We start from the raw sequence: 24,725 nt of genomic DNA, 5'->3' as shown, positions 1-24,725 counted from the left end.
TTCTAACACATTAGGAGAGTTAAATCCTAATTCAAGTACTCAAGCATACCAATCCTTAACATTGATTAAAATAGAGGCACATCTGTTCAGTCAGATGTGTATGACAGACAAAAAAATGCAGCTGATTATTATTATTATTCTATCGACGTGAGAAGCTTTATTCTAATGAGAAGGCTTTGCTCAAATTGTATTAATTATCCTACTGCATTTGGTGGTGTAAATCATAAAAATACCAACTTACCCCACTGCTCTTCGTGGCGAAAGCAGACATCTTTGGGATCAGCTTCATGGTTGGAGCCTCTAAAGTCTACTAACTCCGTCAAATACTCAGCTAAAAACTTGGGTGTATCGACTGGTTGTGAGAGGATTGTCGCTCTGGTAACACACTCTGTCAAGCTTTTTAGTCCGTATGGAATTAAACCCTGAGAATCCATCTTAAACGCTTTCTGAAAGTTGAATTTCTAAACGAAACGCAAATGTGTGTCTAAACACTATGTGTGTGTCTACAGTGTGCAGTTCTGTGCAGGTCTGTGCAGTTCTGTGTATGCTGTAGAATGTCTGTATAATAAGGAACTCTACTTATGATGTCATCATTTGCTGACATCACTATGAGTGAATTCTAAAGAGAGTTCTCTCCAGCAGTAGACCTCCACTACAGGGAAAAAAAACTGGAAAATAACAGACTTCCAGATGATGAACCCAGAGGAGAAACGAGTGGTTCTCCTGAGTGAAGGACCAACAACTCCTCTGGCAGCTAAATATGTCTCTGCCTGCCACAGCCTGAGGGACTCACAACAACATCACCAAAACTACCCATGTGTACGATTACAGTCATTTTAATCATCAATAAACTGCTGTGGCAACATATTTTTGCTCATGCCAGTAAAGCTATTTCAATTTTCAGTTCCCACACAGCAGCTGACACCGAGCCAGTGTTATGCTCAGTTTTGCACCCCCAATGTTTTTTGTCACTTTCATAAATGATGATAAGTTATCAGAGGTCCATAGTTTATGAATATTTAGAATTATTTGACTGAGAAGTAGCATTCTTCATCCCTTCATCTAAACATTTCTGTAGGCAAACTCTTTTCTCTCAGTTCTAATTGGTCTATATTGAGACTTTCAAATGTGGACCACTGATTGATGTCATATTCACTCAGTCAGTATTTTGATAGTTAAGTATGTTGATTGCTCTGTTGGATTCCTCCCTCAGATTTGATTCAAAATTGCCAGGAGATTCCCATGATGCATTGAGCTTTCTCGCTCTCTCCACCTTCTTATCTTTCTACTTGTCATTAACTTTTATTTTGTTTGTGCTTCTCTTCTCTGCCTCTCTCTCTTTTCCCTCATTCTGCAGGTATCTTTGCTTTGCCACTACAACACTCATTATTATTATTATTATTACTCTTATTAAATTAATAGATAAACCTGATAAATAAAATAATAATAATAATAATAAATAATAGATAAATAATAATAAATAATAAATTGTACATATTGTAAGTTATGCTGCTGCTGCAACGCAACAATTTCCCAGTTTGGGATCATTAAAGTACTTGATTGATTGACTCACTGATTGATTATCATTTATAACATGATTACCTATGGGTATTACTGTTGAGACGCCAAGATGAGCGTTGTATGTATGAAATTCACACTGATTCGATAAAACAGCAAAATACGCAACAATGACAATTTTTATCTGCCCTGACAAGAGGCAAATACCTCCAAACTTTCACCAGCTGGGATGATGATGATGATTATACTTTGTCCAGTTAGAAATCCAAACTGATCCAGTTGCAATTTATCAGCACATTTGGAATATGAACAATGTAAAATTTAAGTAAAAGAACAGACAGAACCAACAGGTTACTGAGTAACTGGCATTCAAGAGCAATAAAAATGTAACTGAAAACATACAAAGACAAAACAGAAAAAACAATTTAAAAAAATGAATAAAAACTAGCAAAAATAATAAAGCGTCTATTTGCAGCAACACACTGGCTGCCTGTCTGCTGCATCGCTGCTACTGCAAACTCTGTCTACACGGGGCTTTCACGACACTGAAATGTTGGATTTCTCAACATACATTTTTTGATTTATTTTAGATAAAAAGACAAATTCACTAAAATGCCACTGCCTCCACATGCAGCTGCTAAAATGGTTAAAAATTATATTTATACTATTTCATAACATTCAGATTCAGCCTAGACGTAGATACTCCTGTGGAAGGTGTCAGTTTTATGTAATGTCTCATATTATCAGTGTTTCATGTTATTTTACAAAATGTTTACATCTCTCCTGCTGCACCGTGACCATGACTACCGTCATACTGGTAGGATGCTATGTTTTAAACCCGGTACAATTTTGTCAGACTTACTCATGAGATTAATATCTAATAATGGTGACAGTTGTGTAAGATGTGAAGTTTATGCCAAATTCCTGATATATTCAATTTAATGTCAGGATCCACTGTGGGTCATCTGTGTCCTCAGATCCACAGTGATGACAAGGTTCTGTAAAAACACACAGAGGGGTGTTGTTTGATATTTTCACTTACACTTCCTGACATATCTGCTTCATATAAAGTTGATGGCCCTGCTGAGTACAAATCCCACAGCCATAAGAAATCAGTGTTGGGGAAAATAGTTTTGCAAGCTTTGCTTTGCAGGCTACAAATGACTTTACACTGGAAGAAGTCGAACTACAGCAAAGCTAAGCTAGGGAGAACTTAGTCTAGTTTGGTCAACTTGTGAACAAAGTTGACCTCACCAAATTGGTGTTTCAGTAGTTAATTACACAAACTAAGAAAAAAATAATAATTTAAATACTTGAATTAATATGCAACACTACCAATGAGCTATTGCAAAATGTAGTGAAACAGCTACTTTTTGAATTTCCAAGGGATTAATAAAGTAATAAAGTAAATCTATCTATCTAGTTTAAATACATACAGTGCACCACTTCCTTACACTGTAACACATAACTTTTTTTATTGAAAGAAAAACACTATACATTTCTTCAAGACACTTTAAGTAAATGATAATCCAAGAAGGAAACACACTAGATTGACAGGAGGGTGAAGGCAGTGTCATCTCTCATGGTGTTTACAGAACTGTCCCTCAAACTGATGACCACAGATTATTGGTTCAGCGTCTAATAATTAGTGTTTGATTACACAGCAGAAAACATGAAGACTGATAAGAAAAAGAAAACTGTTCAAACTCAAAAAAAAAAAAAAAGAAAACCAGTTATATATAATACATGATGATGTGCAATTCTCCTTTAGACTTGCTTTAGTAACTCAAGGTTAAAAATGTGGCTGTGGCAACAAGTATTAAAAGATAGTAAATAAAATTAGCCAAAATTAAAAGGTATTAAAATGTATTAAATGCCATTTTATTAGGTATTAAACTTTAGATTTTTTTTTTTTCAAACTATGAGTTGTCCATTTGTGTTTAAAAGTTTATCTGCTAAAGTTCGTGTAAGTTTATTTAAATGTGGGATAAGGCTCATTCATTCCAGTTAGGCGATGTCTATGATACTGACGTTACATTCAATGGTCATTTGACGTCTCAAACATGTTGCGCCCTGAACTGGATACTGGCTGGCTTGTCAAACTCCTCAGGTTTATTTGCTTAGGCCTATCTTAAACGCTCGGACAACCAAACGTATCATCGTCATGGGCAAATGCAAATTCTCAGACAACTGGCTAGAGGACCCGGCGACTACTGGCTCAAGCCTGTAGTAGGGAATAACCGGCAGGCTTACTGCCTTACTAAAAAAAACATCTATATCACCTGGATGGGGGTTAACGCTCTCCAGGCGCGTATGCAAAGCACTAGCCATAAATCTGGAATACGCGGACGCGGAAAGCAGTTATCGATCTCTACTTTCTGTGCTGCTGCTACCGCTACACCACCGCACACCAGGTCCACCAACCAAACCAACGTTACAGCTACATCGACGGCAGATCCCTGGGTGACTATGAGCACCACACCAACACTGCGTGTGGAGGTTCTGTGGTTTTAAAAAATATTGAGAGAATTAAAAAAGTATTAAAAAGTACTGTACTGTTTCTGTAACTAACCGGAGGCTGCCTTTCAGTCTGACCTCAACCCTTGACCTGCCCGACATGGTTTGACCTTCAGGGAAACGCAGGATGAGACAAATAATAATACATTTATTTATAATAAATAATACAACTGACACAAAGAAACTAAGGAAATCATGAGGTGTGGTCGTCAGTAAAATCTAGACTATGGCTTCATAATAAACTTTGTGTCTTTGTTGACATACAGTGTTGACGAATGGATTCTCAGCAGCTGTCAGGATACGGCGCACTACGGAGCCTGTAAGCGACTGACTCGCTCTTGATGCCTCTGTACACTGGATGCTGGGCTGATGGCTGCTCTCTACACCTCCTGTTCGGTCACCTCCTGCTGACTGAAAAAACCACTGCCTCTTACATGGTGTGGGAAACTCTTGGCTTAAAACCACGTCATCATACGATGCATCAGCCAGCATAGTGAAGAACGTCTGCTGCTGTGAAACAGGATTTGGGGCTTTTCTTCTCCTCTTTCTTGATGCTGTTTTCAGTGTAAAAAGTTGTCTTTGCAACAAGCGCAGGCTTAAACTCTCTAACACACACATTATTCCATTTGCAGATTTAGCACTTTTTAATGCCATCCAAACAGAAGTCTCTATTTCAAAAAGAACCACAAGAACCAAGACTGAGAACAGAAAAGGCAGAGACATTGTTTTTTGATTTTTTTTTTTAAACATAAAGTGCTTTTATTAAACAAAATCAGCATCATCCAACACGTTGCTTGCCCTGTAATAGCAGTTGCCAGTCAGAATGTACACCCCACCCACCCCCCACGTACAGCAACCCAGCTCCAATGAGGCTTTAACATCACTCTCCAGGATGGCTTCACATCACACTGCAATAGACAAGGACATTTTGTGATGGAGTACAACCCTGACAAAGTTGCTCCTAAAACAGTTTGAGTCTCAGTGGAGCTGTAGTTCTTGATTACTGTAACTGAGCCAAGAAACTGCTTAGTCGTCACTAGTACATCTGTGCTGTAGAGAAACTGTGGTACTTGCTTGTCTGGGCCGAGGCTCAACCTCCACCTAGTACTGTAGATTCTGGCTCGTATGTAGCAGGCAGGGTGAGGCTGCAGGTATCACGGGAATGTGTACAGGTGGACACACCCACTTCCTCTCGTAAACTGACAGAGATAACTTATATACTTATAAGGTTACCCTGCGGCCCAAAAAGCATTTTCCCCATAGACCACAATAGTAAAAGAGAGGCCTGTAAAACTTTTAACAGGACACCTCCAACCATGCACACAGCCAAATATCAACCTTTCTAATGTATATTTTTAAGACATGGGTTTTTTCTCTGAGTGACGTCACCACTGTGTACATGCTCTCTATCCGCGGTCCCGCTGTGTCTCGGGAACGAGGATGGTTGCTAGGTTACTGTTAGCACCGTAAGAATGAGAAAAAGTCAGTATGAAAAGTGGCTAAACGGCTCAAAGGCGGGTTTTCTTCTCCACACATCAAGGTACACTGATTTTGTGTTTTTTTGTCACACTTACTCATCACTTCTTACACTTTTTTTCAGGAATGTAATTTTTTTTTAATCGACATATTAGCCGCATAACTGGATTCACTAAGACGCCGATATGATTTCTCTTAACTACCTCCAGAACAGTTTTCTTCAGGGTATATTAATTTCGTAAGTCATTTACCTTCTACTTCTATCTGCTCACAACAACCGCGTTATTATTTTATAGATTATTTCATGACCTTCACTGTGTCAGCAGGTTAAAATGATAACTGACTTCAGCCTGGATGCACAGACGGTGGTTTACATGTTAAAGAGCAGGTCGTTAGTTTGGCTGTTACAAACTACATGTGGCTCAGTTTGACAGAAAGTCGTCACGAATAACAGCTTCACTTTCACGTATTTGCACAAACTTTTACTGACAATATTGCATACAATTAAGTATTTAACAGTGACTTAATAAATAAATATATATTTAAATACAAGTAAAACTGAAAAGCTTTGGTGAATCAAAGTGGTAAGACTGAGAAAAATCAGCACAGTCAAATAATCAACAGGTGTTTGATTTACTCCACTGTAAATAAATAAATGTTTTCTCCTGACAGGCAGAGATCGGAGGGGACGGGACATGTGGAGGTTCGGCCTGTTATAAAACGTCCATCCAGTCCTGACTGGAGCATATAGCTGTGGAGAACAGGGAAAAATAGAAAGAGGGCTAAGTAATGACAGGACATAAAGGATAACTACAGCACTGCACAGTTTTAGTTGCTGTTTTTTTTTTAAAAGAAGACCTGCCATATAAATATGCTTCTCAATGAGAGAAGCTAAACGTAATAACTTCATCTGGTGAGTTGTAGTTATCTGTCACATGCAGCATCCATATCTTAAAATTGCCTAAAAGACAATTTAAACTTAATGTTTTTGCCTGGTTATGATTTTTTAAAATGTTGATGCCAATGTGACTTTAGGCTCTAAAGCTTCAAACTGAATGTTGACACGTTTCCCTCTAACACAAATAAATGAACTCTTTACACGTGAATTACCCACGATATCAACGACTGCGGGTTTAATATCACCTTACTTTTCAGAACATTATCTTCACTGTTTGTTGCTGTTGCTGTAATGTATAAATCAGTGGTTTAAAGCCCCGGGCCAGTCCTGTAGAAATCTTATTACGCATCCATAAAGTCCGCTAGCAGAGCACTCGTGAACGCGCAGCACCAGATCGAGAACGTTCTTCGCTCGTTCTCATTGCCCAAAGGCACGATAGGAGTGACACTACTGCGCAGTCTCTATGGTCTGCATAACACGGAAGTAACCCGGGAGCCAGAAACTTTTTCGGCGTGTGTGCCAGGCGAGCAACTGCTAGCGCAGTATCATGTATGTTGCCACCAAATGTTTATCTAAGACCCTTTTGTCAGATTCCTGTTAAAAAACGAGCTAGCTAGCTAGTCATTTAGCTAGCAAGCATAAGATGGCTAAATAAAATAACGAGCATAAGCTAGCTAAATAAGATAATAAGCATAAGCTAGCTAAATAATCTGCTAATGACAGTTTCAGCTGACAAAGGAAATATAAGAGAGTTGCTTTTGTCTGTTTCTGAAATCACTGACCGACTGTGTCAAAGGAAATCTGCTAATTATCAGTGGCTACTCTGCCACTGCTGCTGTGTAAACGAAATACATGCTATGCTAAAATGAAACAGCAGACATAATAGTAACTAAGGGGGGTCAGGGCTTGAAGGTAATAAGTAAATAATTTCAAGGAATTAGTACCCCCACAAAGGTGCATTAAAAATAAGTTGTTATTGAGACTGGCAGGTTAATACAGTGTAATGACTTTGGGCTGCAGCTATGGTTAATACAAGAAACGACAACATAGACATCCCGTCACTAAATGTTTTATTCATGCTGTCCTTTGTTGCGCTGCTCTGTCAGTCTGTGTCAGTGTTGAGTCTTTTTGTGAAATAGATCACAACAACTAACATTAGGACGCCATCAGAGACCTTATGCTGCCTCACATGATAAATCCCATGAAAATACTGAAACTGATAATGAGTTAAATCAGTTTCTCAAAACTTTAAATTTCTGTAGGCAAGAGTGAGATGTTATTTAGTATAAATAAGACTCTGCAATTCATCCATATGTTTTTTATTGATTTTATTGAGAGATTGATTATGTACAAGGAAAGGTATGGGCTGAAAAGAGTGATTCTGAGTATAGTAATAAACGGTAAGAAGAAAAACCCGACATTCCCCCATGAGCAAGCACTTGGCGACAGTGGCAAGGAAAAACTTCCTTTTAACGGGAAGAAACCTTGAGCAGGACCGGGCTCTGGGTGGGCGGCCACTGCCTCGACCGGTTGGGTAGCGAGAGAGAGAGTGATAGAGACTCGGAGACAGAGACAGTCGAAGAGAGAGACAGAGACAGAGAGTCGGAGAGAGAGAGAGAGAGAGACGGGGAGTCAGATAGAAAGAGTGTCAGAGAGAGTGAGACAGTCAGGGAAGAAAAGAGACAGAGACATAGTTGGAGAGAGACAGTAAGAGAGAGAGACGGAGAGAGAAAGACGGAGAGACAGTCGGAGAGAGAGAGCGAGTCAGAGAGAAAGAGATAGACGAAGAGAGAGAGAGACAGTCAGAAAGAGAGAGAGAGACAGACCGACAGACAGAGTGTAAGAGAGAAAGAGCGAGAGACAGTCAAAGAGAAAGACAGTCAGAGACAGAGAGAGACAGAATCATAGAGAGCGAGACAGAATACGAGAGAGAAAAAAAATGAGATGGGAGAGAGGAGAGAGAGACAGACAGAGCAAGAGAGAGTTGGAGAAAGAAATAGAGTGAGAGAGAGACAGTAAGAGAAAGAGAGAGATGGTGAAAGACAGACAGAGAGAGAGACAGAGACAGTCAGAGAGACAGAGAGTCGGAGAGAGAGAGACGGTCAGCGAGAGCAAGACAGAAAGAAAGAGAGAGACAGTCAGAAAGAGAGAGAATTGGAGAGAGAAAGAGAGACAAAGATGGAGAGAGTCGAAGAGAAAGAAACAGACGAAGAGAGACAGTCAAAGAGAGACAGAGTCAGAGAGAGAGAGAGACAGAAATGTAGTCAGTGACAGAAAGAATGAGATGGAGAGAGTGAAGGAGAGAGACAGACCAAGAGAGAGTCAGAGACAGTAAGAAAGAGAGAGGGACAGAGATGGAGAAAGACAGAGTCGGAGAAAGAGAGAGATTTAGATTTTTAAAAATAACTTTATTATATTGTATTAAAAACTCATACAAACACTTTTAAAACTAATCATTTATAAGAGCTCTTTGGAGAAGAGCAACTGATTATTTTTCACTGAACACAGTGCGTCACCATGAGCCCACTCCATAATCTCCCACAGCGTAGCCAGCCTCCTCCACTGAGCAACCGGCAGCCGGGCAGAAGCTTCACACCGTGTCTACATGTCAGCCTCTCCAGCCTCGGGTGACTGCTGACACTTTCTATCTGATGGATTGGTGGGGTCCAGAGGTGAAGATTGTACCCGCAAATGCTTATACCTAATGACGTCAACAGGATGTGTTAAATGTGGGCAAGTGTATCTCGAATGTGTGACCTGTGACAAACCCAAGCTGTCTTTGCAGTCCATGTCGTGGTCTTCTCTGGTCCTGTGGTCTTAAGTGCTGGAGGCCGTGTCATAGTCTTCTCTGGTCCTGCAGCTTTAGTTGCTGAAGGCCGTGCCATGGTCTTCTCTGGTCCTGCGTCCTTAGGTGTTGTCAGGTGTGTCCTGGTCCTCATTGGTCCTGGGACCTTAGTTTTTGTAGTCCCGGTTGTCGTACTTGGTGGTGCCAGGACATTAGCTGTTGCTTGATGTGTCGTGGTACTCGCTGGTCCTGTGTCCTTAGGTGTGGTCAGTCGTGTCCTGGTCCTGTCTGGTCCTGGCACCTTATGTTTTGTAGGCTCTGTTGTGGTACTCGCTGCATGTCATTATCATCACTTAACACTTCATTATGATTTTCATTAAGTGAATCATTAAGAATGCTTATCTTATGAGTTACACATTGTCTTCATGTTCGACTTCGCCATCAGGTATTTTTTGGTACATTGTTTTAGTCAAGGCAGTGTCTATGAGTCTTTGAAGCAGTCCCCTCAGGGGATACAACAACATCCATAGGTGACCAATACAGCTGCTGCCACAGCTATGGACATTAACAGAGATGTGATTAGTCCACTCCATCGCCCTAACCAGTTCTCCATCATTCTGGTGAGTGGATCGTCGATACCAGCATTTTCAGCCAATTCTTCAGACAGTGAGGTCAGTCCTTCCAAAGCCCGAGTGATGCTGCCATCTGGGGAAGTGTTATTAGGAATAAAAGTACAACAAAAAGTTCCAAACATTTTGCATACTCCTCCTTCCTTGGCATATCTAGGGCCATTCTATTTTGCCATGCCATTAGAGAGGTGGCTGCTAATTGCCCATGTATTCCTTTGATTCCCTCTGTGGTGTGATTTAAGAACCTTTGTTGGTTATAATAAATGTAATTTATCCAATCCATATTTTTATTTACTGTTGCCCACCAAAACAGTAAAGATTCAAATACTGCTGCTATTTGGTTTCTGGCTTTGAACTCATTTGTGACTCCTCGTGGTACACCTATACTGTCTATGTAGACTCTGCTATCAAATGATCCTCCAGGCATCACTTCTCGTTTCGTTCGTGGGTTGCTTGCCTGGGTTGGAATTCCAGTCATGATTTGTCTTATCATCATCACCTGAGTGTATGTTCCAGACCAATTTGTGGGCAACGTTTGTCTAAGCGGTCCGCCGCATTTCCACCAAATGCGTTCACACCAAACGCAATGGACGCGATGTCATCGCCCGTATCGCGAGTATCGCGTCGCTCGACACATTTGTGTCACATTTGTGATCATCGCTTCATGGCTTCATCGCGCAATGACGTGTGATGGCTGAGTTAACAACCGTAGCTGCGCTTTATCTGTTGTATTTGGATCAGAAACCCAAACGCTGCCGTGTCTGGGTTCATGATATCCTCCGCAGACGCCCACAGCTGGGTGAATATCATCACCTCCTCCAGGAGCTGCGTCTGGATGACGGCCGTTTCCAGCGGTACTTGAGGCTGACGGTGGCCCAGTTTGAGGACCTCTTGGCCCGGATCGGTGCGAGGATCTCCCGCATGGACACCAACTACAGGTGCTCCATTCCAGCTGTGGAGCACCTGTCCATCTGTCTCCGGTTAGTTTCTTATATAATTTCTTTATTAAAATGGACTAAATACATAGAAGAAATTCAAGTATTTCTGATTAAAACAAACTGTTGAAAATTGTTTGCCCCCCCCGGTTTTTATGGTTTCATTTTAGTATTCTCTGTTTTCAAAGCACTTGTAATTTCCTGGAACATGAACAAAGCCCAATACAAAATATATAGAAAAAACCAACATAGATAATTAAAAAGTATGAAAACAAAACAAATGAATGACTTCTATCTGTTCAAAAAGTATAAACTTGAGTCCTACCCCTTCTAATTTCATATCATATAATAATAATAATGATGATAGTAGTCATTCATGTATAAATGACTTATCAAATGAATCAAATATATGCATATATATATATATATATATATATATATATATATATATAAAGTCAATATTATATCATTATTATTCTGTTACAGCTATTTAGCTACAGGTGACAGCTTCCGCGTCGGAGTGTCCACTGTCTCCAAAATAGTCGATGATGTGGTCAGCACTATCTGGGGCAGCCTGGTGGATGACTTCATGTCTGTGCCCACAACAGATGAGTGGAGGTCCATTGCTGGGAGGTTTGAGGAGCGGTGGAACTTCCCTCTCTGCTGCGGAGCAGTGGATGGCAAACACATGGTGCTGAAGGCCCCAGCCAACTCGGGGTCTCAGTTCTACAACTATAAGGGAACTTACTCTATAGTTCTCTTGGCAGTTGTAGATTCTGAGTACCGGTTCCGGGTTGTTGATGTCGGAGGCTATGGGAGGAGCAGTGATGGCGGCATTCTGGCCAACTCAGCCTTCGGCCAAGCGCTGAGATCTGGCACCCTCCATTTGCCTTCTGACCTGCCCCTACCAGGAGCTGAGGACAGAGGACCACAGCCACATGTTTTTGTTGCGGATGAGGCCTTTCCTTTGCGCAGAAACATGATGAGGCCTTTCCCCGGGCGCCTTCTTCCCAGAGAGCGTCACATTTTCAACTACCGTTTGTCCAGAGCACGGATGGTTGTTGAGAACGCCTTTGGGATCCTGGCATCACAGTGGAGAATGTACCAGTGTGCTGTGGAGGTCCAGCCAGAAGTCGCAGAAAGATGTGTGAAGGCAACCTGTCTTCTCCACAACTTCCTGCGACAGACAACTCCAGCAGCTGCAGCGGTGGGGAGCGTCCCAGGTGGTGAGGTGGAGCCTTTGCCAGGGCTGGGAAGACTTGCGTCCAACAATGCAGCAAGAGAGGCCATCAGGGTGCGTGAGACCTTCACCTCCTACTTCACCAGCGAAGGAAAGGTCCCCTGGCAGGAAAACATCTAGTGCACAAGCACCCCAAAACGGCTCTTTTAAGAGCCACCTACAATTCCAACAGAGCAAAAGTCCTGCAATATCAAAATATTATTTTTAAGTGCCATTTTTGTTGTTGTAATACACTACCGGTATGTTCTCATAATTTAAAAAAAAACTTAACTTAACCAATGCGTGCCATATCTTCAATTTATATCATACGAGACAAAAATTTGTTATATGATCATTTTATAATAAAATTTAACCTCTTAACTGAATTGAATGTTATTTGACATATGTACATTATCAACTAGAAAAAGTGGGAAAGAACAAAAGGAACGTAAGTAAAGTAGTTTTTATTATACAAAATATATAAAATATATAAAATGTTTACAGACAAGATGTAAAATATACAATACAATACTTATGTATATATATACACACTATATCAACAAGGCTAGAGAGCCCCACTGTCGCTGATCCTTGTATGTGAAAACATACTTGGCAATAAAACCGATTCTGATTCTGATTCTGATTATATGCCTATCTGGTTCCTTCCCTGAAGAGGTTGTCACCCAATTAGCTAATCAGCTACAAGTTCCAGATTTAGAGTGTACATGCTCGCTTCATAAATAATTTTGTGGATTTGAAATTTTATGTTTTTTTTTTTTGTGGTGACAACCTCTTCAGGGAAGGAAGCAGGCTATTGAGGAACTGGGCATCCTCGCATGGTGGTGGAGCTGGTGCTGGTGCTGGAGGTGCTGTCTGCTGCCTCTCAAGTGAGTTGATGAGGAGCTCCTCTATCCTCATCCTCCTGTTATCATTTCTCTCCCTGGCTCTCTTCCGGCACCTCCAGCCAACTGAAAATTGAAACACAAACATGGGAATCAAAAGTGTCAGGCAATCAAAAAGTATAAACTTGATTCCGCTTATGTTATGGCAACTTGCAATCTCATTTGTACAGCCCATTTTTTCAACAGTTTGTCTCAAAGGGCTTTACATGGCATCATAACCACATCCTCTGTCCTTAGACCCTCACATCGACTGAGGAAAAACTCCATAGAAAACCCTTTTTCTGTTAACAACAGCTTCTGGTGGGAGGAAAGGCAGGGAGAGCAGGACAGCTTAATGGGAGGACTACATGGCAGACTGGTATGTACATACCAGTGGCAGATCTGCCTTCTCCTGAGGGGCCAGCAGCAGGGCCTCTGGCAGCAGCAGAAGGGCCATCAGCAGCAGAGTCGGGAGTGGCAGGAGGAGGAGCACTGTCACTCTGCTCATCTGAGGACTGATCTGTAGTTGTGACATACATAACTTACTGTATTTTTTTATTTGAAAGATATTTCAATGATTTAGGTCATTCCAGTTTATGACAGTGTTCAACATTTTGCTATACATACCTCTGTGAAAATCACAATATAATTTTCTTACCTTATCTTACCAATTTAGAACATTTTCTACTCTAAATATAATGCAAGGTGTTTTATAATCCTCCAGGGTGTATTGGAGGAAATATACATTGTTGTATATGTGTATCATGTACTAGTCAACCAACCTCCGTGCTCAATCTCAACTGATGATGGCCCTGCTGCTGCCGCCTCATCATCTCTCTCCTCTCCCTCGACCACCATGCTTTCCTCTGCGGCCCCGTCTTCCTCGAACCCCCGAGCCATATTGCCACTAGTTTCCCGAGGTGTAATGAAGGGGTCGAGGAAAGACAGGACCGCAGAATACTTCCATTTCTTTACTTGCCCTGCTGCTGACCCACTCCTTTTCTCTGCCTCTTTCTTCCTCTCCCTGGGGTAGGTATCCCGGAGGCTCTTCCACTTCCTCCGACATACTTCCACTAACAATGCATAACATTAGAATCACTTTACAGACAAGATAAACAAATCAACAAATGCTAACATGCTTACATAGGTAACGTAGCCTGACAGTCTGCTGCAATGTGAATTCATGCTAGTGCTAACCGTTGCTAACATAGTCATATCCGATAGCTGTAAACAACCTAAATATTCACAACTTACCAGGAAGCTGTACCTCCTCGCCGACCTTCTTCCAGGCATTATCTTTTTTGTTTCTGTCCTGGTAAAAGTGAGACGTTGTATCGTAAAGCTCTGTGTGTCCACAGACAGCCACAATAATTTTCTCCTCCATTTTTTGAAATGTGCGTCTGACGTAACTACGTCGGTGGCGTGGTTTGGACATCAACGCTGATTGGATGTCGCGGCACAGCGTCACGCGATGTCGCTTGAAAAGTTCAAATATTTCAACTTCAAGCGATACACGATGCTTCATCGCGTCCATCGCGTCACTCCTATCGCCCGAATCCTATCGCAGCATCGCGTGTCATCGCGCCATTTACATTGACTTTGAATGGAAACTTGTGGCGTTCATCGCGTCCATGTCGTTTGGTGTGAACGCACCGTAAGTGGTCTGGGGTCAGGTGGGTAATGCATCGTGTCACTTACGGTGCGTTCACACCAAATGCGATGGACGCGATGAACGCCACATGGATCGCTTGAAGTTGAAAAATGTGAACTTTTCAAGCGACATCGCGTGACGCTGTGCCGCGACATCCAATCAGCGTTGATGTCCAAACCACGCCACCGACGTAGTTACGTCAGACGCACATTTCAAAAAGCCATGGTTGACGAGAGAAAGAAATAAAACGGCGGGATGTGAAGAAAATAGCGGCAGGGGGATTGCGTCATCGCGCGATTGAAGCGATGAAGCAATGATCACAAATGTGACACAAATGTGTCGAGCGACGCGATACTTGCGTTACGGGCGATGACATCGCGTCCATCGCGTTTGGTGTGAACGCATGGTTACGTTGCAACAAGCATATGCTGTACAGTTGGTGCCTTTGTGACAGCAGAGTCATTGAGCAACACCCACATTATGTCACATTGAACTCTCCAACTTGCTGGGCGTTACTCGTCAGGTGTCATGAATAACATTCAAATTTTCAATGTTGGCAGGTGGATGTTACAAGGGGTGGTTTATCAGGATTTGGTATTTGGTTGATTCCTGAAACTGGGCAAGTACCGTCGATGATGAAGATTAATTTATTTTAATCCAGTACACTTATTTACATTTATTTAACTCTATGTTATTATCAGCAACGTCCTAATCTCTTCTTCTTTTCCTTCACCTTCCTATTGTGGTGGGGTCAAGGGCGTGGAATTGGGTAGGGACGCTCGGGACACGTCCCTGTAGCAGCTGATTATTGGTGTGTCAATACAACCGCTGTCCGTAGTGTTTAATCAATGATTATGGCACACAAAGGGTTAACAGTCGGTCTCTGCTAGAAGTCCCGCCTCTAACCTAAATGTCGCTCTTCGATTGGCTGCCGGGTTCTCGCTTACGTACATGTGATTGGCTGTCCCCACTGTCACTACATCTGCCTGTAAAAGTTACCTGCTCGTTGGGCCGGACAGCGCGTGTTACCTGCAACCGCGAAGTGGAAGTTGTCAACATGTTTGGCATGTTGTGCCTGGGTCACGTCAGCTTAGACGGATTTTAATATCAGCGGTGTCATTTACATTTACATTTGTGGTTGTGTCGGTTTGCGTGCGTGCGTGCGCGTGCGTGCGTGCGTGCGTGGTATAGGATTTGAAGGATGTCAAAGAAAAGAAAACGGGATATAAGAGACTTCTTTAGGAGTCAAAGTGTAAGTAACTTCAAGGGTATAGCCTACTGTAGAGGCTCAACAATACAGATATTGAATAAAAGACTACATTTAATGCCAAAGAGATACACTTTTTAAAGTTATTTTTAATTAATTATTATTTTCATGTATTTGTGTGGAAGAGAGCAACTGTATAAAAACTCAAAAAAGAACATTTTGGGGGAAAATACAATAAAACCTCAGATTCTAGATAAGATGCTTGTGTGATTTTATACATCCGTATTTTGGGGGGAATAAATTACACGTAATAATTGTGTGAAAGTAAAAGCCTCAGGCAATGACTTTACCATCAAACTCTATGATCATTCTATCCCTAATCTATCTGTTCATGTCATGCATCAACATGTTTTTGTAAGGTGACAGACAGCAGAGTGGCTGGAGGAGATGGAGGAGGAGAGGCAGGAGGAGGTAGAGGAGGAGAGGCTGGAGCAGATGAAGGAGAGGCAGGAGGAGGTAGAGGAGGAGAAGCTGGAGGAGATAAAGGAGGAGAGGCAGGAGCAGATGAAGGAGAGGCTGGAGGAAGTAGAGGAGGAGGATCTGGAGGAGATAGAGGAGGAGAAGCTGAAAGAGAGGCTGGAAATACACAGGTGAGGTTAAATAATGATAGAGATGTTAGTCAAGAGATTCAGCACTGTGACAAATGTTAGTGTGATGATGATCTGAATAACAATGCTTCACCCATGTGGCTTTAAAATCAGAGCTTCATATCAAGTCTGGTGTTCTAAGAGGCCCCGTCATATTACTAGTGTGTATGTGTTTACAGTAGTTGCTATATAGTGGTCAAATTTATATTGTGGTTTATTCTTAAGGACACTGATCCTCCTGGAGAGAATGGCAGGGAGAGCAGCAGGGAGAGTGGCAGTAATCAGGAGGATATCCTGGACAAGCCCAACCAACCTGACCCAAATTTCATTCCAGCTCAACAGCTACCAAACAGGGTCCTTAATTTTCAAGCGAGTTGGTACAGGCAGTATCCATGGCTGCACTATAGCTCCTCCATCAAGGGTGTTCTTTGTTTTCACTGTGTGAAAACATACATTGTAAAGAAAAGTACACTGTCCAAAAAGGCAGACCCTGCCTTTTCATCAAAGGGATTCAATAATTGGAAAAATGCACTTGCCAGTTTTCAGCGGCATCAAAATAGTAAATCCCACCATCATTCCATGGAGGTTAGTGCTCAAGAGGGAAGCCCAATAGATTCACAACTCTTAAGTGCATGGGCACAACAACAGGAGGATGCTAGGCACTGCCTAAAAAGTATTGTGGGATCAATACAGTACCTTGCCAGACAGGACATAGCACTGAGAGGCCATGAGACACAAGATGGCAATCATTTTCAGCTTTTGAAATTCAAAGCCAAGGATGATGCACATCTCTGTACTTGGCTAGCTCGCTGTCATGATTATACCTCTCCTCAAGTGCAAAATGAAATTTTGCAAATGCTAGGAAACTGTATTATCAGGAGCATTGCACAGTCCATCCAGTTGCTACCAGTTTTGCAGTACTCACTAATTATTGATGGCACACAAGATGTCTCAGGAACAGAGCAAGAGTCTATTTGTTTGAGATATGTGGACCATGACCTGGTACCACAGGAGGTTTTTATCGGTTTGTATGAGGTCCCTGGTACTACTGGAGTTGAGATTGCAAAAATGGCTGTGGATGTCCTCTTGAGGCTCAATATTCCCATGTCTGGGTTAAGAGCCCAGACATATGATGGTGCTGCAAATATGTCAGGCAGATATTCTGGAGCACAAGCAGAACTGAAGAGACAGCAACCCTTGGCATTGTTTGTGCATTGTCTTAACTTGATCACACAGTCTGCATGCAGAGCAAGTCATTTGATAAATGATTCCTTGCAGTGGGTGCATGAGCTAGGGACATTAAGCAAACAATCTGGAAAATTCAAGAGTATATTTTCTACAGCAGCCACTTCAGAAGGACCATTAAAGTCACTCAGACCACTTTGCCCAACCAGGTGGACAGTGAGAGGAAAGGCTATCAGAGCAGTGCTGTCTCAGTATGAACATGTTTTGTCCAGCTTGGAGGAGATGGCATCAAGTGGGTCCAACACAGGCATGAGAGCAAATGGTCTGCAAGAGAGGTTTGAGAAAGGGAAAACTCTACTTGGACTTTGTCTAGCATTAGAAGTGATAGAGGAGCTGGAGTGTCTGAGCATATCCCTGAGGAGAGCTTTCATGAGGTTTTTGAGAAAGCAGTGTGTCATCATCGTATTCTCTTTAGATATTCAGATATGCCTTATAAACATGACAATTTTGTGACTATGATTGTTTGCTTGTTTGATCAGCTCTACATGACGCAAAATTATGATGCAAAAAAACTACTATAGACTTTCAGGAGGACAATTTTGTGTCCCCACCAATGTCAAAATCAAACCTACTCCCTTGGGTCGGGACCTTGCCCATCTGTATGATTACAGTCATTTTAATCATCAATAAACTGCTGTGGCCACATATTTTTTTTCTCATGCCAGTAAAGTAGGCAAACTCTTTTCTCTCAGTTCTAATTGGTCTATATTGAGACTTTCAAATATGGACCACTGATTGATGTCATATTCACTCAGTCAGTATTTTGATAGTTAAGTATGTTGATTGCTCTGTTGGATTCCTCCCTCAGATTTGATTCAAAATTGTCCAGACTAAATTATCCAAATATTAAAACATTTCACTTACAAAGTTACAAGGTGGATGCAGGTGTTTTTCACTACATCCCTTCCTTCTTCCAAGTGTTTGAAATTCACTTTGTCATACTAAAATGGTCTAAAATTTGTAGCCAGGAGATTCCCATGATGCATTGAGCTTTCTCTCTCTCTCCACCTTCCTATCTTTCTACTTGTCATTAACTTTTATTTTGTTTGTGCTTCTCTTCTCTGCCTCTCTCTCTTTTCCCTCATTCTGCAGGTATCTTTGCTTTGCCACTACAACACTCATTGTTATTATTATTATTATTATTACTCTTATTATCATTTATAACATGATTACCTATGGGTATTACTGTTGAGATGCCAAGATGAATGTTATATGTATGAAATTCACACTGATACGATAAAACAGCAAAATATGCAACAATGACAATTTTTTATCTGCCCTGACAAGAGGCAAATACCTCCAAACTTTCACCAGCTGGGATGATGATGATGATTATACTTTGTCCAGTTAGAAATCCAAACTGATCCAGTTGCAATTTATCAGCACATTTGGAATATGAACAAATGTAAAATTTAAGTAAAAGAACAGACAGAACCAACAGCTGTCATAAAGTCATTGTCTTCATGTTTTTTTTTTCTTTTCTCTTCTTTCCTTTAATGCACCAGTGGCCTGCTCTGTGCCCCCGTTGATGTGACGAGTGGTGTGTTTAGGCGTCAATAGTCCAGTGGAGGTAAAAGCTGCCCTGGCATTTCCAATTGCTGTATATTTTGTGTTGTTGTTTGTTGGTTGCCTAAATGTTATTATTTCTTTGCAGGTTGATTTGCCACTGCTATTTTGTTTAAATACAAATCGCCTCATTTAATTAGTGTTTTTTGGTTAGTTATATTGTTTTGCCTAGTTATATTTAGTTTGCTTTGTTGTGTATGTTTTTTTTGTTTTTTTTTTACAGGTTATTGTTTCTGTTTTAATTTTGTTTAGTTTGTTTGTGTGTTTTATTTAGTTTTAAATTTACTACTTAGTTGCAATGAAATAAATAATAATTTTTTCTTTCTTCTCTTGAGTTATTAGGATTATTTTTGTGTCCTGTGGTGGAAGTAGGTTCCCCCAAGAGTAGTGGCCATGTGGCATAAAATTTCTTTTGTTCATGTTTTTTCTTTTTGAGCTAACACTTCTTTTTCTGTCTCTTTGAGTGAGTGCTGTAGGGGCAGTGGAAGCGTGGCTGGTGATTGCAGGGTCTGGTGGCAGGGCCTCTCACCTATGCGATACACACCCCTGATTTTGTGTGTTTGGTAATTTTTTGCGGTTCCTGGCGGTTTGTGGTGAGTGTCCTGTCCCAGTGCGCATTGCCTCTTTCATTGTCCATGTCCACGGCTGCCTACCCTCAGCACCCTCATGTATTGTGGTAATATACTGTAAATTTATGGTGGATATTTTAACAGTCTTGTTTTGAGCATCCTTTTAATTGATAATGTTAATAAATTGTGCTTAATGTTGTTTTTGTTTTGTGTTCGCCATATTAAATAATGGTCAGTCTCCCTCCAGAGACTGACATTTGTGCCATCCTTTAAAAATAGAAAACTGATAATGACTAAGCTAAAACTAAAACTTATTGTTTGGCTCAGAAAAAGAAATCAAAGTAAACATTTGATGTCCTTGTGAGCTAAGTCTTCCTTGTAGATTAATTATTGCATTTTGATTTGGTATTAGATTGTAGTTTTTTTGTGATTCTCAATAGTTAGGCTGAAACCCAAAATAGCACAGCAAGTTATAGCAGTTTAAGAAACAGTGTCTTGTTGCAAATAGCAATCATTTCATGTCATGTGAAGCAGAATCACATTTTAAATGAGGAGCTTCAATTCATTCTTACTTGGCAATGATGAATTTTAACTAAGCAGCCAACATTTACTCTTTGCTGTAGATACCTACCAATTTGAGATTGCATTTACTTGTATTTCCTGCTTCTTTCTAGACTGACAAAGAAATGTATTGACACTGAGAGAAATTGAGAGAAATGTGGTAGTATTTACTACATTACATTTATCTGACAGTTATAGTCAATAGTTACTTTCCAGATTACAATTTTCTGAGCAACACGTGAGGATATGCCTTCCTGTTAAACTAACTGGCAGTGAATGCATTCACACAAATAAATAGGTCATTATAAATATCATTCACAGCCTACCTGATCCATTGTTACAGTTTTAAACGGGATGTCTTCCCTTCCCACTTTCACTTTTTTTAATCTCTGATTCCTGAACAAGGACAATGCGTTTGTGCTTATTACAGCCTACATTTTATACCTGCATGCAAGACCACAATATATGCGTGTAACTGTGGCCTGACCAATGAATAAGTATATATGTGAAATGACATAACTGACCTCAACGACCTCTCCCTCAACAGTCAGCAGCCCCACTGCCTCCCCAGGGTTTTTTACGTGGCACTCCAACGAGTGCTTCTTGAACCAGCTCCTCCTTGACCTCTGAAGGTGCTGACTTGTAAAATTGAGTGTCTTTACCGACATTGATAAAATAAGGAGGACTGTCACCCCTAATTGTGTAGTTTCTAATAATGTAACCCTGCTCGGGCATAAGCCTTGAAGCATATGCTTCGTACAGCGTCACCTTCGTCACAGATGGTGACTGCAGCAACTTTATTAGTCTTCTTCAGCAGAGAAATGGGGTTTTCTCCCTCAAACCTCCAGGAAAGTACTCTCTGTTGTTTCTCTGTTGCAATAACAAAGATGTGTAAGGGTGGTGGACGGTAGTGTGGAGTGGGCGGTTTAGTCCACAGAACGTTGTACAAAGCCATTCTAAAATGAATAAATCACACAATCACAGAAAAACTTCACTTTCATACAGAGACTGGGTGATGTCATACATGTAGAGGTGGACAAAGTACACATGGGTCAAAGATTAGAATCTCCTGGTCAAATATTACTCCAATACAAGTGAAAGTTGTTTAGTCATGTTTTTTACCTTGAGTTGAAGTACTGGAGTACTTGCTTTTAAAAATATTTAAGTATTCAAAAGGACATTTTTTAATGTATTCACATTGTTTGAGGGAAGAGATGAAGTTTCACATTTTTCAAGACAAAGGAAAATTCATTCCACTAACTTAAAGCTTTGCTTCAGAGTAATTTATAGATTCCATTCATAGAATTGCATTGGAGTCAGAAGTACCACATTTAATATACAATATACAGATACTGGAATAATGTACTCAAGTAAATGTGCTTTGTTATCGCCCACCCCTGCAAATATGTCAGAATATATTATTGATACATAACATATATTAATATTATATTGACATATATGAAATATCCTTTGTAAACTCCAAGTTCATCAAAACATCACACTACAACAAAATTAAAATGATATGTTTGATTAATTATTAATTTCATATTAATTCTATATACTCTATATACCTACATGTCTACGAGGGGTCGTAAATGTGTATGTATATATATCTGAATGTTTGAATTCTAGAGACTTCAACCGAGGTGCAGGATGCCTATAGTGATAAAAGTTTAATCTAGCCTATAGACTAGTAACATTTATTCATTCACATAAAGTCTTTGTATGTGTGTACCATTTATTTATCAAGGCTATTATTTGCGAAGGCCGATTTATTAATATTAGATTGTCTAATATATTTTCTACTACAGTGTTTTTTCATCCTGGCAGAGTGAGGACTGCTGCCTGCAGAAATCACAGATTTTGACTGGCAGGAAGCGTCGGCCATCTTATTGGATGGGACGTCCCAGTAGGCTAGTGCTCCCGTGCTGCACCACCCAGCCACCCACCCCTAACCCCATCCTGCTTTCCTCCTTCTCAGTCCCTCTCACTCGGAAAATTCATCAAACACTAAACCATGACCTTGTGTAATATTAATTTATGTTATTTCAGGCTCCTAGCAATCCTACCATCAACATAACCAGAGACGTTGTCATCCGGTGTCTGATGTTGTACTTTGGGGAATCTGCCAATCAGCTCTTTAAAGAGTATGATGTAAGTCTGTAATGGATGAGATTTGTTGGAATTGGAATTCTACTAGTTCTTCCTTGTGCCTGACCGAATGCCCACAATGTCCAGCTACATGACCTGGGAACCAACATCCCACTATAAATCCCTAAATATCAAGTCTCTATTGGAAATGGAATGAAAGATAATCTCCTTCTATTGGATATTACCCATTACAATCATACAGTGCATCCGGAAAGTATTCACAGCCCTTCACTTTTTCCACATTTTGTTATGTTACAGCCTTATTCCAAAATTAAATTCATTTTTTACCTCAAAATTCTACACACAATACCCCATAATGACAAAGTGAAAAAAGTTTGCTTGAAATTTCTGCAAATATATTAAAAATAAAAAACAAAAAAATCACATGGAGATAAGTATTCACAGCCTTTGCCATGACACTCAAAATTGAGCTCAGGTGCATCCTGTTTCCACTGATCATCCTTCAGATGTTTCTACAACTTGACTGGAGTCAACCTGTGGTAAATTCAGTTGACTGGACATGATTTGGAAAGGCATGTACCTGTCTATATAAGGTCCCATAGTTGACAGTGCATGTCAGAGCACAAACCAAGCCATGACATCCAAGGAATTGTCTGTAGACCTCCCAGACAGGATTGTATCGAAGTTTGGAACCACCAGGACTCTTCCTAGAGCTGGCCGCCCAGCCAATCTGAGTGATCAGGCAGAAGGGCCATAGTCAGGGAGATGACCAAGAACCCTATGGTCACTCTGACAGTGCTCCAGCGTTGCTCTGTGGAGAGAGGAGAACCTTCCAGAAGGACAACCATTTCTGCAGCACTCCACCAATCAGGACTGTATGGTAGAGTGACCAGACGGAAGCCACTCCTCAGTAAAAGGCACAGGACAGCCCACCTGGAGTTCGCCAAAAGGCACCTGAAGGACTCTCAGACCATGAGAAACAAAATTCTCTGGTCTGGTGAAACAAAGATTGAATTCTTTGGCCTGAATTCCAAGCGTCATGTCTGGAGGAAACCAGGCACTGCTCATCACCTGGCCAATACCATCCCTACAGTGAGGCATGGTGGTGGCAGCATCATGCTGTGGGGATGTTTTTCAGCAGCAGGAACTGGGAGACTAGTCAGGGTCGAGGGAAAGATGAATGCAGCAATGTACAGAGACATCCTCGATGATAACCTGCTCCAGAGCGCTCTGGACCTCGGACTGGGGCGAAGGTTCATCTTCCAACAGGACAACGACCCTAAGCACACAGCCAAGATAACAAAGGAGTGGCTTCAGGACAACTCTGTGAATGTCCTTGAGTGGCCCAGCCAGAACCCAGACTTGAACCCGATTGAACATCTCTGGAGAGACCTGAAAACGGCTGTGCACCGACGCTCCCCATCCAACCTGATGGAGCTTGAGAGGTTCTGCAAAGAAGATTGGGAGAAACTGCCCAAAAATAGGTGTGCCAAGCTCGTAGCATCTTACTCAAAAAGACTTGAGACTGTAACTGCTGCCAAAGGTGCTTCAACAAAGTATTGAGCAAAGGCTGTGAATACTTATGCACATGTTATATTTTTGTTTTTTATTTTTAATAAATTTGCAAAAATTTCAAGCAAACTTTTTTCACTGTGTCATTATGGGGTATTGTGTGTAGAATTTTGAGGTAAAAAATGAATTAAATCAATTTTGGAATAAGGCTGTAACATAGCAAAATGTGGAAAAAGTGAAGCACTGTGAATACTTTCCCAATGCGCTGTATAACTTTTGATTTGCAGTTGAACACATTTTGACTATTCATTTCATTCATTAATTTCTTAATTTCACCATCAAAATTTATTTATTTCACACACAGCATTTGTACATGTACCTGTACTTTCAAATTGCACAGAGCTCAGATTCTGTGCACACACTATAATAGAAACAAAGGCAACAAAATAGGCTTTATAATAAGTTAAGCCATATATGTTATATTGCATACATCAAAAATAGAAAAAGCAGGTCAGGCTCATACTACAATGAAGAATCTGTTACAAGCTGTACATACTACTCAGTAACTTTTCCAAACTCAAGTATTATACCAGTAATCTTAATTTTTAAGAATTTTAAACAAAGTGTATCACAGTCAAAAATTTATCACATTTAGAAAAACATCAAATTAATAATAAAAATTAGAAAATCACCTGGAGGTTGTATGACTCTGCCTATCAGGCAAGTCGCAGGAAATCAGGTCACAACCACTCCTTCCCGAGTTACAGTGTTAAGTAATACCCAGAAGTGTTTTTACA

General features: G+C 40.8%; 1 protein-coding gene across 1 annotated transcript; it reads left to right on the top strand.

The window, feature by feature from the left end:
• The first annotated feature begins 10,503 nt into the window (after window positions 1–10,503).
• On the top strand, window positions 10,504–12,118 carry LOC139631368 (uncharacterized). The gene is made up of 3 exons (XM_071495570.1): window positions 10,504–10,508; window positions 10,609–10,803; window positions 11,245–12,118. The coding sequence occupies exons 1-3, from the start codon at window positions 10,504–10,506 to the stop codon at window positions 12,116–12,118; spliced, it is 1,074 nt and encodes a 357-aa protein (XP_071351671.1).
• The last annotated feature ends 12,607 nt before the right edge of the window (window positions 12,119–24,725 follow it).

This window comes from Trachinotus anak, unplaced genomic scaffold (genome assembly GCF_046630095.1).
Source record: "Trachinotus anak isolate AG129_WGS33_773 ecotype Australia unplaced genomic scaffold, CSIRO_AGI_Tana_v1 ptg000013l, whole genome shotgun sequence".
Classification (NCBI taxonomy): domain Eukaryota; kingdom Metazoa; phylum Chordata; class Actinopteri; order Carangiformes; family Carangidae; genus Trachinotus; species Trachinotus anak.
Note: the sequence above shows the minus strand (reverse complement) of the source record. Positions and strands in the feature narration are given on the sequence as shown.

Bases quoted from the DNA above. Each gene is read 5' to 3' on its own strand.
- LOC139631368 (XM_071495570.1), top strand. The intron at 10,804-11,244 runs GTTAGTTTCTTA...ATTCTGTTACAG, and splicing joins CACCTGTCCATCTGTCTCCG to CTATTTAGCTACAGGTGACA.